Here is a 17,277-nt window from a genome sequence, read left to right as displayed (position 1 = left end):
ATGATTGGTGGAGACGCAGAGCTCATGCAGGAGATCATTCCAGCACAACAGCGCCATCTGAAGGACGCTCATCAAAACACATCATGCTTTAAATGAGTGTTGCCTTCAAGATCATTAGTGGACTTCTTATTTTCATTATGCATTAAATGCTTTATAAAATCAATGATGCACTTTTGTCTTTTTGCATAAAGCAGTACAGTGAAATCACAGATTAGATGGTCACTTTGTGAGCTGCAGTGACGAAGGTTTTTTAGTGCATCAGCATGCGATGACCGTCAGACTCGCCCCGTCTGAAGCATTTCACTCTTGTGTGCTGAGAGCTGAGCGTGAATTATTACTGTCATATGAGTGTGTGAGAAGAGACACAAACACTGAACCCACAAGAGCAAAAAGCACTGATGCTTTGGGCTGAAATTATGACACCGGACTCGGGAGACGAAATGCACGGTCATGGCAGAGAAATATAAAGTGATGGATAATAATACGACATGGGTTAGTGGAAAAAAAACTAAAAAAACACAATTACTAGCCATTTATTACTAATCAAGACCTCATTCAAAAGGGGTGGGGAAGCCCTTAAAGATGGATTTTAATTAATATAATTAATGGAAACTAAGACTAAAACTAAAGCCATTGCTTTAAATAAAAATAAAATAAAATATAAACAACTCATTTTAATTCAGTTTAATTTGATACACTGAAATATTCAAAATAAAAAGGTATATAGACATTAAAATTAAATGTAAATATATATATATATATATACACATATAAAAAAATGACAAAAACCAAACAAAATTACTAAACCTTAAAAATAAATGTATAGTAAAATAATTAATAGTAAAAATAAAATAAAAAATAAAACTATGATAGTATCACAATTACACTAAAATAACACTGCCTTACAAATCCATTAAAAAGGAAAATATCAACCGTTTAAATCTGTAAAAAAAAAATTGAATTCCATGTGGGTTTTTGTGTGTTTTCAGTATAATGTTTTTTTAAAAAAAAATACATATTTTACCAAAATTTTGTGTTAAAAACAATCAGGGTTATGTATTGAGAACCAGTTCTGATTTTATTTAAAATATTAACAGAAACTATAAAAGTATCTCACTTATATTAAAGGTAAAAACTACAGCTGGATTCCTGTGGACTGAACAAAATCAGTGTGTGTAAACGAGAGCAACGGATTTCTAGGTATATGGATACATTGATGTATTTGACGTGCATTAATGAACATATTTGACAACATCAACTCCATTTGAGTGACCATGCACCCTCACAATCTAAACTCGTAAGCATCAACAAACAGGAAACCAACATAATCCTAAAGAGTCTGGCGAAGTCAAATCCCGCAGACAGACATCATGTGACGGAGGATGAAAGAGGTGCTATTTAATGCACTGCTAACGGGATAAACATGCAATTACAAAGTAAACTAAAACCTTGCTAAAGGAAGGTTTTAGTCTCCTAAACGCCCACTGAGACGAGTGGCTTCCCGTCCAACCGAAACAAATGATCCCAACTGAAAATAAGCATGAAAGAAAACATGCAAACCAAGGTATGACTCAAATAATGGAGCGACACCCGAAACCAAACTGGGGCGATGAGAAAATCTAAAGCGTCTCTTACCAGGGTTTTGAGCCCCTTGGACTTCCTGCTGTACTGTCTCGACTACTGTACTCGGATCTGCTCACACACACACACACACACACTCCACAATTAGAGGCGTTTGAATAAGAAATCCTCAAAAGCCAAAGGGAGATTCCTGACAAACACACAGTTTGCTCAATGCAAACAAACTCTTGGAAATCAATCAGACAGACGCCCACAAAGATTCACACGGGCCAATATAAACCAGAGAAACCACAGTAACATTCAGTGAACATCACAGGAGGAGACTCAAACAGGGGAGATCAGTTTGCAACTTAAAAAAAAAAAAATTGTAAAAAGAGATGCTGTACAACTGCTATTATAAAAAAGGTAATGCATTAGAATCAAAATATATGATGCAATGCAACAATTTAAAATTAAATGCAAAAACATGCAATGCAATAAACGTATAATTAAAAATGCAATGCGATGCAAGAAAATAAAGCATGTTAGTAATAGATTAGCAGTATGCATTACACGCCTGGTGTTTTCGCTGGGTAACCTGAGCAGACTCACCCTTCCCGTCATTGTCCAGCAGTGGGACGAAGTTGGTCTTGTCAACCGTCTCTCCGACCTGATCGTCGAAGGTCTCGCCCTCCAGCGTGGCCATAAAATCCCTCTCCACCATCTTCTCCATGTCAGGCTGAGGAACGCTGTCGGTCAGAGCATCGGTCAAGCTCAGATCCGCCATGACTCTTACTGCCACACAAAGACAACCAGAAGAAAACATGCAGATCACAATCATAAGAACTACATATGCTCATTAATATTCTGTCATTTATACACCGCAGCAAAAACACTTTCTATGATGATGATGTCATACATTATGATGCAATCTCTTGAAATCAACCGTGAGATGTTGAATTATGTCGTCAGAAAGGACTACTCGTTTGATCATCTAACAAGCTCATTATCAGAAGCAATCAAAGCAGGAGATTAAAAAACTAAATCATCTTGAGGGTGAAACCAGCCCAAAAGAACTCATTTCCTTCTTTAAATTTTTTTTTTTTAAAGCCTGTGATCCATTTGTGGCGTCTCTCTGCTGATAATCATAATTTGTGTCTTCCTGTGTTGTGTAATCTCAAGACTTTGCGTCTGTGTTTTACTAAATCACAGAGATTAAAGATGTGGCAGCGGTGTAACGCAGAAGGATTACAGCTGTGGGACAGACACACACACACACACACACACACACACACACACAGATTAAACAGAGCTATCCTGAAGCATCAGTTCAACATGCTTAGCTGAGAATAATTTCTCTCTCTTTAAAATGTAAATGCACTCAGTTCATAATAAATCAATAAATCAAATAAAATTATAATAATATTTAATTTAATTATAGATTAAAAGTAACAATAATAATAAAAAATAGAAAATTGTAATTTACTAAAATTTTAAATAATTTTTTTAAACAATTTTTAAAATAATAATAAAATAGATAATACAATTAAGTGCACTGCTAAATAATAATAATAGGAATATAACATTTTTTATATAAAAATAAACTACTACTAAAAAAAAAATAATAAAATGTTTTTTAATATAACAAATTAAATATAAAAATAAACTACTACAAAAATAATAAAATAATAATAAAAAAAAATTGAATATAGCAAAAAATGTAAAGTAATAATAATACAATAAAATAATTAAATGCAAAAAAAAAAAAGAAAAAAAAATTGGTCATTAATCTTGAGCTGAGTCATATGTAGCTGTTAAATCCTGTGTGGCGTCCTCTGGTGGTGAGGAGGACAGAACGTTCCAGAGGAAGAGAGGGGCTTTCAGACAGGAAGTGGGTAGCGGCAGCTACTTCAAATGAGCTGAACTTCCTGTCTGCACTCAAGCATGCAATTTGATTTAAGTCTTTCATGAGATCATTACATCTACTGTGGTGAGGTGACATCATAAATTATTTTTAATAAAATACAAATAAACGGAAAAAGTAAACCAAATTATACAAAAAAAAAAAATTACATGAAAAATTATAAAATGAACAACTGAATTAAAATAAACTAATAAACTCCATTGATTTAAAAAAATGCCATTAATGACCAATTTATTCATATTACTGTTGCTTTATGCTTTAAAAAGTCATGCATTATAGTAATCTGACCACAACTAATGGGTGTTTTTAGCTATGACACAAATGTTTTTCACTGTTCCTTGCTTCAGTTGCACATGAGCTGGATTCTACAGGATCTGAGCTAACTACCTAATCATTCATATTAATCATTCATATATAACATTAGTTCACTGCTATAGCTATGACATCACTTCAGGAAAGACCGGCTCTTACCTGGACCACTTTCACCAGGTGACTATCTCTGTCTCCAGAAATGAACCTGTTTGGAGTTAGCATCCCTTTCTTATAAATACATAATGCAAATGTTTTGTTGTTGTTGTTGTGTCTCGTTTATTATTTTGTTATTAATCTAAAAACACACCAGGGTTACTTTAAGTATTAAGACACTACTACATCCATCTACTAACACTAAAACACTACATTTTTGATAATTATTCAGCTTTTATAGGCCTGCTTATGTTTTAATTTGAAAGTTTTCAGTAATTTGTTTTGTCGTTTTTATTTATTCATTTTAATATGTCTATGTAGGGTTTCTTCATTTTAATTTCAGTATGAGTTACTAATATGAAAAAAAAAACCTTTAGAAGAAAATGTTTACATACATTCATATACATATGTGTATGTGAGATCCCTGAAATGTTGGTTTCAGGTCAGTCTTCAGTCATTATTGGCTTTATATTGTCTATTATATGTCCTCATTTATTTAGTGAAGTAGATGTGTTTGTTCTCAGGTCGTGTGAGGCCTTTGACACCGTTAAGCCTGTGTAATCTACTGCTCCCCACACACACACACACACACACACACACACACACACAGGTATGCTGCTCACACACACGCCATAATCTTCTGCACACATGAGTTGCTGAGATTGAATCGAGGGTGTGTCAGAAATCCAAACAAATATTATCTGATCTTATTACACACACACACACACACACACAACGACATGAATCAAGAACTAGAGATTCATAAAACAAATCTCACCACACAGAGAAATATGATTCAACATCTCCATAATTATTTGATTTCCATTAATGCTATGAATTTAATTTTAAAACAGTTTTACAGAACATTTCTTATTTGTTAGTTTTACTTGAAGATTTGAAAGAAAATAATATTAAAACAAATAAATAAAAGAACAATAATAAAAAATATAAACAACACGTATCAAAATTATGAGAACTATGAAAATAAGTAAAAAATCAACTTAAATCGTTGTTTAAATGACAAACAGCAAAAAAAAAAAAAAAATACAATTAAAATAAAAGATGAAGCAACTCTGAACAACTACTACCAGATTTCATGGCTTTATTCATGACTAGAAACAACTGAAACAATTATGAATAAATAGCAAAACCATGTATGGACAGCAAACAATTGTGAATATTATAAATAGGTTTATACATTTACCTGGCCTCACTTTATTAAAAATCTTTCCATAAGAATAAAGCAAGAAGTCTTTCTATCGAGTAAAGCTAAAAATATAAGAAAAAGTACACAAAAGAAACTTCTGAATAAAAACATTGTTAAATATCTTTGCTTGTTATCATTTAAAGCAGCTTTTTATATTAATGACCTGCTTGTGCTGTGGTCCAAAACGCTTGTTTCTGTATTCTGACCTCTCTAACACACAGAACCCGGATCAAACACACACACACACACCTATTCACTCTCTATGCAGCAGCTAACACAACACCTACAGTTTAGCGAGGTCAGTTTCTTTCAGTATTTTTGGGACACAGTCAGACCGTGCCTGACTTTTCCGTGCAACAAATGATCAATAACTCAACAACAACCATCATCTCTAACTTCAATTCCTCTCAGTCTGGTTCAGTTTCCTTCACTAACTTCTGCTTTTTTTCTGCTGATGCTTACATGTGCTAATATGAACCACTGACAGCATGATGGAAAGCAGCCCGAAACATGTGCTACTGTCATGTTCAGAGAGAATCCTGCTGAGTTAGTTACACTCTCAACGTCTTCATGGGTCAAAGACGAGACACTGTACGAACCAGTGTTTTATGACTGCAAACCTCATGTGTCTGGCTGAATAACAACATGCATAACATGCATATGCAATAAGAGAGTGCACTTGTGATGCACTGGACTGTGTGTGTGTGTGTGTGTGTGTGTGTGTGTGTGTGTGTGTGTGTGTGTGTGTGTGTGTGTGTGAGATCCTCCCAACATTCCAAAGATGCCTGGAATTCTCTGGTGTGACACTGCAGCAGATTTAGAGAAGGACTGGACTGTGACTCTCTCTCACACACCACACACACACGTTTGTTTTTGTGTAAAGTGTGTGCATCCCATAGGTGTAATGGTTTTTATTCTGTACAAACTGTATATTCTATGGCCCTCCACCAACTCTACACCTAACCCTGACCCTCACCAGAAACTTTGTGCATTTTTACTTTCTCAAAAAAACACATTCTGTATGATTTATAAGTGTTTTGAAAAATGGGGACATGGGTTATGTCCTCATAAGTCACCCTCTCCTTGTAATAGCTGTGTCATACCCATGTCATTATACACACACACACACACACACACACACACTCGGTCTCTGTGCATTCACCTTGCTCTGGGTCATCTCCTGACCTTTAACCAGCTTCAGTCAATGATCAACACATCTGAACTGCTCTAGTGACTGTGGCTCACTTCACACAGCGGTGAGAAAATCAGACAATAACTCACTCAAGTCAGAAGTGCCTAGAAACCTTCTAAACCGTAGCTAAATATCTGTAACACAACAGCAATATGACAATAAAAATTATTTCTTTAATGTTATATCAATAACTACATTTATATTTGATAATAATAAAAAATAAAACAATCATATTAATCATCATCAGCATCATCCAAAAATGTAACAATAATTTATAATATTTATGCAATTACAATAAAATATTAAATATGATTATATATTGATAATAATAATAAATAATTAATAAAAAGTATTACTAATAAGAACAATTTGCATCAACATTATTAAAACAACAGCAATTATAACAATTATATATATTAACAATAATTAATTGTATTACTATACATAAAATAATATAAAATTATATGGATAATAAATATTAAAGGTCCCGTTCTTCGTGATCCCATGTTTCAAACTTTAGTTAGTGTGTAATGTTGTTGTTAGAGTATAAATAATATCTGTAAAATTCTAAAGCTCAGAGTTCAATGCCAAGCGAGATATTTTATTTAACAGAATTCACCTACAACGAACGACTCGTTTGGACTACATCCCTCTACTTCCTGCAGTAATGACATCACTAACACAGTTTTTTGACTAACCTCCGCCCACATGAATACACAAACAGGGGGCGTGGTCTTTTTGCGCTCCAACGGAGAAGAGGAAGAGCTGCGTTTGTGTTTGTCGCCAATCATCTTTGTTTGGGCTTCCCAGGGACGCTGTACTTGGAGATTAATGGTTACAATTTATGTTTAACTCGGTTCCCGAAAATTATAATCCACATGTAGAACTATGTGCAGCACATTTTGCTGAGGACAGCTTGCTCAATCACAATCAGTTTGATTGTGAGAGAGAGAGAGAGACAGAGGGAGAGAGAGAGAGAGAGAGACAGAGGGAGAGAGGGAGAGAGAGAGATAGACAGAGGGAGAGAGAGAGAGATAGACAGAGGGAGAGAGAGAGAGAGAGACAGAGGGAGAGAGAGAGAGAGAGACAGAGGGAGAGAGAGAGAGAGAGCGCACGCGAGACAGAGAGAGAGCGAGAGAGAGAGAGCGAGAGAGAGAGAGAGCACGCGAGACAGAGAGAGAGAGAGAGAGAGAGAGAGAGAGAGAGAGAGAGAGAGAGAGAGCACGAGACAAAGGGAGAGAGAGACAGAGGGAGAGAGCGAGAGAGAGAGAAACAGAGGGAGAGAGCGAGAGAGAGAAAGAGAGAGACAGAGGGAGAGAGCGAGAGAGAGAGAGAGAGAGAGAGAGAGAGACCACACGCTCACCGTCTTCAAACATCACAAGCGCTGTCTTGCTCTCTCTCCCTCGCGCATATTAATCAATTGACACGATGGTGTCGATGTTTAAATCATTTAAAATGAGAATGTAAGTGTCCTCACCCCATTTTTGTTTGTAAGAAAAAATTTGATTAGATTTCATATCGCAATATATATCTCAGAAAAATAAAATATCGCAATGCCATTTTTTCCCAATATCGTGCAGCCCTAATTTGTTTACACTTTTTTTTTAATGTCAATGTCACCTTTATTTATATAGTGCTTTAAACAAAATACATTGCGTCAAAGCAACTGAACAACATTCATTAGGAAAACAGTGTCAATAATGCAAAAATGATAGTTAAAGGCAGTTCATCATTGGATTCATTTATGTCATCTCTGTTCAGTTAAATAGTGTCTGTGCATTTATTTGCAATCAAGTCAACGATATCGCTGTAGATGAAGTGTTCCCAACTAAGCAAGCCAGAGGCGACAGCGGCAAGGAACCGAAACTCCATCGGTGACAGAATGGAGAAAAAAACCTTGGGAGAAACCAGGCTCAGTTGGGGGGCCAGTTCTCCTCTGACCAGACCAAACCAGTAGTTCAATTCCAGGCTGCAGCAAAGTCAGATTGTGCAGAAGAATCATCTGTTTCCTGTGGTTTTGTCCTGGTGCTCCTCTTTTTAAAATACTTTTTTTAAATACTTTTTAATAAAATATATATAAAATAAAAGAAGAATAAGAAATAAAATACTGCTGCAAAGTTTTCCACTAAATAAAATACTCTCAGTCTCAAACCAATATCATATAATAAAATATAATGAAAAATATAAATAAATAACTATGATTACAGTGCAGCATTACCAATCCCAGCTTGTAGGTCTGCTCATATTTAAAAAATATATATAACTTTTCCAAAGTGTAAAGTGCAGCATGAACAGTTTCAGTTGTGAGACCTGCTCAGATTTCGTTATTGCGTTGGACCGATCGGAATTAAGAGCAAAGGTCTGTTTAAATGCCGACGTGAGCTGCGTTTGAATTACAATCGTTTTTTTCCTAGTTGTAGTGATGTTCAAACTCATAGTGATGCCTTTTGAAAACCTTAGGCCGGTGATACACTGGCATATTGCACCTGTCAAACATCGTCTATTTTGCCATCAATGCCGTTGACGGTGTCCTTTATCAGTAGGCTTTATATTTATGCTCAACATGAAGTATAGATATTGTTGTTGTGAAGACAAGAGCCTGGTCTGTCGGCGGTCTCCCTCTATGTCATATTACAGTAGCAGCAGCGCCAGCGCCGCGTCAGGCACGGTTCTGGTGTGTAAAGACACAGAAAACGCGAAGCAGCCGTCACCCAACTGACACAGAAACGCCACGCTCACGCCACGCAGCAGTGTGTCACCGGCCTTAGAATCAGCTGCAGGGCGGGATTTGCGCTGAACGCGGAGACTTCCGCCACTTAATATGTTCGTTTGGAAACATGAAAATGTGCCTATGTTCCGCACACAAAATATTGCATTCGGTCATTCGGTACAGACGTGCACCGTACCGAAAGCTCTGTACCGTAATGGTCCGGTACGAATACACGTACCGTTACTACCCTACGATATACAGATAGGTGAATTGCGTGAAAAATACTGTTTTTTTTACACGCAAAACATGAACATGTTATATTGCACACTGTAAACACACTCAAAGCTTCAAAAAAAAAAAAAAAAAAAAACGGGACCTTTAATATTAATAGCAACAATTTGCATCACTGAACAACAAAAACAACAATACATTTGTAATCATTATTATTATTATTATTAACTTTTTTTATTATTATTATTAGTAATAGTGCATTTTTAAATATAATTTAGTATTTACTATTATAATTATACCAATTTTCCAGTGTTATTACCAATAATTTAATTCTAAACTAAAACTTAATTAAAACTATTACAATTATTTTGCACACACACACAAATCAACTTTGAGAATTCATTCTCCATGAAAAAGTCTTTCTGTCTGTGAACGGTTGTTGTCAAATGCACATAAAGCTCTTAATATGCACTTAATAACACAGGTTTGCACATGTAAGATATTTCACCATGGCTTTGGACGTGGCTCATCAAATCTAATTCATTATTATCACATAAACTTGGGGAAATCCTAACATGCTCTTATTACTGCTGGAGACTTCCCCTTTAACGATATTAGACACAAACGCTGTCCGTTTCATGAAAACACACGGCCAGGCCCTGAAACACAACACTGTCACACTCTTTACAGAGCCAGTCGGTGTAAAAATAAAACCAGTTCTCCCTCTTGACCTCACGTTTCTCATCTACACACGTGTGTTTGTGTCCACAGATCTGTGCTGCATCTGTTCAGCAGATTCAAGAGCTCATCAAATCATCATCTAAAGAAATATAATATACAGAAGAACGGGGAGGGTTGAGTCGAGGTGTGTCTCCTCTGCAGACGGAGCTGATGAGATACAACGAGGGACAAATTAGAGAGCGCTAATTCAATAACAGTCATTCTGTCATGCGCTTCAGTCTCAAGTGAACATTAGTATGAACTGCAACAGCTATTAGCATAATCATGCATTTAGTTTCTGACCAGATGTGCATATGGAAGAAGGCACACATGCATGCGGTCTCCTTCATAGGGTCACATCATGAGCTAACGACGAGCTGTCCGTGTGTTTCCAGCCACACATGGCCTGAGAAACAAGCAATTCAGAAGCAATTTACAATTCACAGATTTCTACATTCTACAACATGCGTTGATATTTCTTTGTAATCATTTGTGAAATCTACAAGAAGTTTCTGAGCGAAAAACTGTTTTAATACCATTTAGCTTAATTATTATTCAGTTGTAAACAAAGATTATATAACCAAGTTTTACAATAATAATATCACCTTTCTTGTAAAAATAAAGTTTTGCAAATAACTGCATGCTTTATGTAATGTTACTTTGCACTTATTTCTAATTATCTGTGAATTTTACTAGTAATAATTAGTTTTTATAAATTATTTTTTTTAAGTTGTAAATATAAAACCTACTATAGTAATATTAATACTGTTATAAGGAAACACCCATTTATTGTTTTTTATTGTTTATTTCAAGAACATTGCAATAAGTTTTACAAGAAAATACTATTTCTGTCTTTCTACTTAATTCGATATTACGCTGCATTCCTTTGTAATTATTTGTAAAATTTGCAAAAAACATTATTGTTTTTTTTTTAATTTGTAAATATAACGTATGGTTTACAAGACAAATACTATTTCATTAATGCATGCACTTACACACGTTTTCTTTCAGTGTACCCACAATCCCTTGCATTTAAACACTCATATCATGCTGTTATTTTATGTTATTATTTTTTATTGTGGACGTGCTTAACGACTCGTTTCATCTTTGGCGTGGTCTGACAGGTTCGTCTGGTGGGAAGGTGAAAGTAAAGCGGTGATCAGTGAGTTTTTTGATGCAATGATAAACACACAGTTCACTCTCCAAAGGAATATGAATAAGCTTAGTTTGAGACACTAAATACCAGATATTAGGGCTGTCACTTTTGTGAAAAAATCATTTTCGATTTAAGACATAAGTGTTCGTTGAATTGATTGGAAAATCGATTTTCCATGTCTAAAAAAAAAAAAAAAAGTCGTTTCCTTTTTCAACGTCAAATAACGGACGAACGTAAAGAGAGCGCTGGAAACGCACGAGTCAGCAATATTTCTTATTAATTGGCATGAAGTGCAGAATAACAAACAGCAACAGGAGTGCAACAGTCTCGAAAAAACACGTCTTTACATTGACTTAACATTGAAATCATTGGTGCCAGACGCTCTATTCGCGTTTGGTGTGAACGCAGCATAAAGAGGTCGCTATTGACGTCACTGGGTCTTATAGGCGCGTAAAATTGCTGGTATTTTCTGTCTAGCTTTCGCAAGGTACTGCACTTTCGGAATTCTTTATTTTCTTTTTCTATTTGTTCGTGAGTTTTGTTACATCTATATTTTTTTATTGTTTTAATTATTTTAAAATTAATAGTGTAAATATTTGGTTAAAATTGATTCCCTATTTTCATTTTCGAAACTTTTTTTGGTTGGTCCGATCGATTGTGCAATTGATTTTCGAACTAAAAGTGACAGCCCTACCAGATTTACACAAACTGCTCATTTTACACAATCATCAGATGAGTCCTTTCTGTCGAAACAGTTGGAATAAACAGCAGAAAATGACCAGGGTCTGTTCACAACAAACACTTAGAGTTAAGACAACCTTGCGTTATAATTGTGAGGGTATTATCACTAAGGTTTTTCTTAAATTAAGGGGTTTGTTGCAACCGGTTGCAGACTTTGTGGTGACAGACCAAGTAAAAAAAGTTTGCATTAAATGACTGTTGCATTGAACGGTTCTCATTAACTTCAGTCTGAAAGCTGAATTAAATCTGGATGCTAGCATTCCTCATTTCTCTGCACTCAGTCATGTTTTCTGTTCATTGGTCTCAAATCTCTCTCTTGATAATGGTGATTTTGGCGATTTCCCAGCAGATGATTGTGCGTAAAGCTCTGAGATCGTCAGAGATTACAGATCACCAGGGTCTTCATGTGCACTAATCTATCACATTGATTCAACGGGACGCTACGGGGCAAACACAATCCAGAACATTCAGCTGATAAACTCCACATAAATGTGCACAAAAAAGCATGCACTTGCACAATTATTAGATTCATCCACAGAAGGAGAATAAGGATGCATCCACAAAAAAAAAAAAAAAAAAAAATACGATTTTTGTTTTATGTCCAAATATGCTCATATAATTAACAGAATTGTGAATAAATACAGTACAATCTTACTGTTTTCGAGAAAAAAATCCAAACTAATATCATTATATTATTTATCATTAAAATTAGAAATGTAGAACACAAAGTTCTGGTTAATACACATAAGTATCTAGTTAATACTTATAAAATATACAAACAAAAGCATAAAGAAATAATAAAAATAAAGCCTGCTATTATGTGGCTTGAATATATAGGGGGACAAAAAAATAAACAAACAATATTTGTTGAAGCTTAAATGGTAACACAGACAAAAAGAAAATAAATTGACATGGAACAATACACTAAAAAATAAATAACCAATTAATTAATTAATATAAATTAATATATGTATATATATAATATATATATATATATATATATATTAATTAATATAAATTAATATATGTATATATATAATATATATATATATATATATATATATATATATATATATATATATATATACACACACACACAACTTTATATTAAATTCAGAAAATGCTTGTGAATTTCACAATTACAAAGAAAAAGCAAGTAACATTAATTTAACATGACATTTTCATGTGAATTTTTTTAAAACATACTCCAATGCATACTCCAAAAAGAAACACATTTTGTATTAATTAATTTATTTTATTTGTACGGAGTTAAGGAAAACTAAAAGGACTAACCAGTGTTCCAACATTCAGACAAAAATATAATATAATAACCACCAGTTTCGATCATTTGAAATGCTGGATAATGCTGGTGAAGTGAGCCGTGTGTTTCTGGGCTGTCAGAAAAACACTTTACTAATACATTATTCATGAGACGCTCCTTAGCTCCACCCATAATGCCATGGAAACAAAGAACCACACCAACAGCTGAAGATAAAACCACAAAGAAATGCGAGAAACTGAGCCAAATGAGCATCTATTAGGACACTTACAACTTCTGCTCACCAACACTGCAATCTGGATTGATTCCTTTAATACAAAGCTGAATTTTCATCAGTCTCAGTGTCACATGACTCGTCAGAAATCATTTCAATGTGTTTTTAACATATAAGCATTAGCGAGAACCACACAGTTTGCATAATGACATGCTGGCGGATCAATCTCTCCAATTACATACACGCCAACACCCATTGACTCGGATTCTCTCTCTCTAAATCCGTCAGGAAGAGTGGGGGTGGTTTTATGACTCAGCGATCCTCACACACACACACACACATGTCCTCAGGCTGTTTTATTTACACCTTCACTGGAGCAGAAGTCTCTCAGAAAACTATCAAATCACTGAACGACGATCTCTTCCTCGTAAACAATCTGACACACACACACACACACACACACACACAAAAGAAGCTCCAACAACTGTATCTCATATCAAAAAAATCCTCCTTTCACTTCCTCTTGTAGGTTACGAGCATGACACAGTTTATGAGCTATATCAGTGTGTAGATGATAAAAGCTAATGCTGAACTGCACATGAATCACGCAGAGAAGCATTAAGTTCAAAGAGTCCAGCTGGCTGACCGAATAACTGACCAGACTGCATGGAATTAAAGCGAAAACATTCAAGTCATTCATTCATAAACAATGCATATTCATTCATAAAGCTCACCTGTGAAGGGTAACTCAATGTTGGCTGATCTCTCGACTCACTTAAATGACAAACGGCCTGCGCTCTGTTACATGACAACATTACTATGAGGTCGCATTAGTTAATGCATTGACTAAGATTAAGAAATAATAAGAAATACGTTTGTTGCAGCATGCATTAATCTTTGTTAGCAAAATTAAAAATACAGCTGCTACATTAAGAGGTACATGGTACATTAAGAGAATAAAAAAACGTGCTGAAAATGAGCTCAACCTCAGGCCATCCAAGATTTTTAACAATGGATGCTCTGCAGTGAATGGGTGCCGTCAGAATGAGAGTCCAAACAGCTGATAAAAACATTACAATAATCCAAACCACCTCATTCTGACGGCACCCATTCACTGCAAGAGGATGCAAGTGATGTGATGCTTCTTTTCTCCAAATCTGATGAAGAAATAAACTCATCTACATCTAAAAAATACTAATTAGATGCCTGAGAAACATCTGTATGTCTAAAGCCTTCAGCGTGTTTTATTTAAGGCACAACTTAAAACATGATGAGCAAAAAGACAAAGTTTACTAAGTCATGGGTCACAGGTCTGTTCTGGTTGGGCTGCAGACAGAAGAGGAAATCGATGCTAAATTAAGACAATCAATTGTCGATTACTTCCTTGAAATTGTAACTGCGATTATTAATCATCAGAATTTACACCCGATGTTTATGCCATTGTTTGATGCAACTGCATGCCATATTTTTAGATGAAAATACACCAGCTGAAAAGACTCTAACTGGCAAACATTTAATACTTTTCTATTGTATTAAGCCTCAAATGTCAACTATTAATACATCGGATTGAGTTCTTCTTTAAATTATACAAAAGTAAAAATATGAATGGTATTAAATGTTATACTAAAGCTAAAATTAAAACAATGGAAAAACCCTTTAGATAACATGTCGGGGGGAAAAACACATCTTATGCAAGCAGAATAACATTAGTGGACTTCGAACGAATAATTGCCGCTTTGTATGATTACGTAATTGTGGCAAACATAATTGTAATTGCGATTAATTGATGGTTCAGATTTAGTTTTTTTTTTTTCAATAATAAGTCCTTAACATCTTTCTACTCTGAATATTATGACAAAGCATAAAAAAACTCCATGTTAAAGTAAAAAAAAAAAGACGTTTATCTGGGTATCTATAAAAAGTGTTGCAGAACCGCAATAATTTAGCTGAATGCATGACAAGGAAGACAACATCAATAAAACAAAGGCAGTAACTGAAGACATAAATGCATTGCACAAAGCAGTTGACAGGTTTTTGGCACAAACGGCATGCCATACAAATATGAAGAGCATTAGACTAAACATGTGAGCATGTATAAATGTAGGTTATGTTAGTGTGTGTGTGTGTGTGTGTGTGTGTGTGTGTGTGTGTGTGTGTGTGTGTGTGTGTGTCTTCTGTAATCCTCTGATGCTTGGGTCACATCTTAATCCTCATCAGGATGAATCATATACGATTCGGTTTAAACACACAACAAACTCCAGAGAAAGATGAATTCTGACAAGCTGATGGACAAAAAGCGGTTCTTATCTCATCTGATCGCTTTACGAAATCAAGGACAACTTTACTAACAAGTACACAACGCCCAGGTCACACACAAAATCAAAAACAACAGCTTCATGATTGAACTGATCTGAAATCAGCAGCAGAGTAACATGATCTTAATCAATCAATCTGATCAGAATTGACGTTATGTCACTCAAATCAACGCAATCAGGAATTTTAACACACTTAAGTTTCACAAGAGGGTTAACCTGTCAAACAAGCTGCTCAGAAACTCAGACAAATAAATAAATACTAACATACAGAGAGAGACAGACAAATAAATAAATTAGTAGACAGTTCAGTCTCCAGTGTCACTGACCCGCGCGCACGCGCAAACCGCCCTCAGCGCGCACAAACTCCCGCGGCACTCTTCCTACGGATCAACTTAATCACAAACTCGATTTAACATACTTTAATAAGTTTATTCTCACCGTTTCCGTTGATTTCAGAGAGTTTTTCGTGCGTGTGTCGGTGTCGCGGCCTCACGCTGATCCGCCCTGCGCTCTTCACTGACCGCACACACACGTCCCCGCCCTCTGACACTCTCAGCCAATCGTAGGGCAGAAACGGCAGACGGACAGCCATGTCATCCAATCACGGCGCGGACGGAGTGTCTCCGCGTCTCATGACGCATATCCAACTGGCGCACTTTTGATAGACACGCGGCGCGTGCAATCAGTGAGTTTGACTCCTTATATGGGCCAACGGCGAGCCAATGAAAATAAACACAACACAAACCTTACTTTCACTCCATAAGACTAGATAAGACTAGGCACCTAGCCTAGGCTGGTTTTAGCTGGTTTTTGACTGGTTCAGATGGTTTTAGCTGCCTTTTTGCTGAATTAGATGGGTTAAGCTGATTTTAAATGATCTCTAGCTGTTTTTTATTATTATTGAATCAGTTGGTTTTAGCTTGTGTTTAGCACAGACTGTATAAAAGCTTGGACGTAGTGTCCCTGACGTCATCCATAGGTTTACGAAGAGAGTTTTTGAAGCCAAAAGTAGGCGGAGTCGACCGTCGCCATCATCGTACGTCACTCCCGGATAATCGAAAATGGGCAAAGAGGCGGGAGCTGGCTGCTGAAACCACGCCCACGTAGCTAAATGGTAGCGCAATCCACCTGCCACTCAAGTGGCCACGCCCTTAATTAATGGAAAACTGTAAGGCTTAATACAATTTAAACCATGAGTTATAACCCCCCCGCCCCCCACAGTTATATATATATAAGTACAAAATTAGCTATATAGACCAAAATACATATTTTTTAAACATGCTAGAAACATATTAATAACTAGCTAATCATGATAAAAACATGTTAGCAACATGCTAGTCATGCTAGAAACAACAAGTTTTTTTTCTGATAGACTCTGTATTGAGTTGAAAACATTCAAACTTTAATCTTTAAACCTATTTTAAACTTTAAAGTTTGCCTGTTAACTGACTATATTACAAACACATAACTCCTAAATAACTGAATAAGATTCACCTATATAATACAATTTAATATAATATTACTTTTTAAAGTTACATTTGGTCTTGAAATATTAATTTGAAA

At 35.5% G+C, this 17,277-nt stretch overlaps 1 protein-coding gene across 13 annotated transcripts in view; it reads right to left on the bottom strand.

Annotated features, from left to right (window-relative positions):
* Positions 1-16,392, bottom strand: part of LOC132116440 (microtubule-associated protein 4) — a 59,184-nt gene extending 42,792 nt beyond the window's left edge. For 3 of the 13 annotated variants that reach the window (XM_059525257.1, XM_059525254.1, XM_059525259.1), the window contains exons 1-3: positions 16,153-16,384; positions 2,173-2,357; positions 1,636-1,692 (exon numbers count right to left, since the gene is read on the bottom strand). In XM_059525257.1, the coding sequence (XP_059381240.1) occupies positions 1,636-1,692; positions 2,173-2,347 (232 nt within the window). In that variant the 5' untranslated portion in view covers positions 2,348-2,357; positions 16,153-16,384. Of the gene's footprint in view, positions 1-1,635; positions 1,693-2,172; positions 2,358-16,152 lie in introns of all 13 variants that reach the window. The other 10 variants (XM_059525261.1, XM_059525262.1, XM_059525250.1 and 7 more) reach the window with 10 other exon arrangements.
* Between the last annotated feature and the right edge of the window lie 885 nt (positions 16,393-17,277).

This window comes from Carassius carassius, chromosome 35 (assembly GCF_963082965.1).
Source record: "Carassius carassius chromosome 35, fCarCar2.1, whole genome shotgun sequence".
Lineage (NCBI taxonomy): Eukaryota > Metazoa > Chordata > Actinopteri > Cypriniformes > Cyprinidae > Carassius > Carassius carassius.
This window is presented reverse-complemented; position numbering and strand designations above follow the sequence as displayed.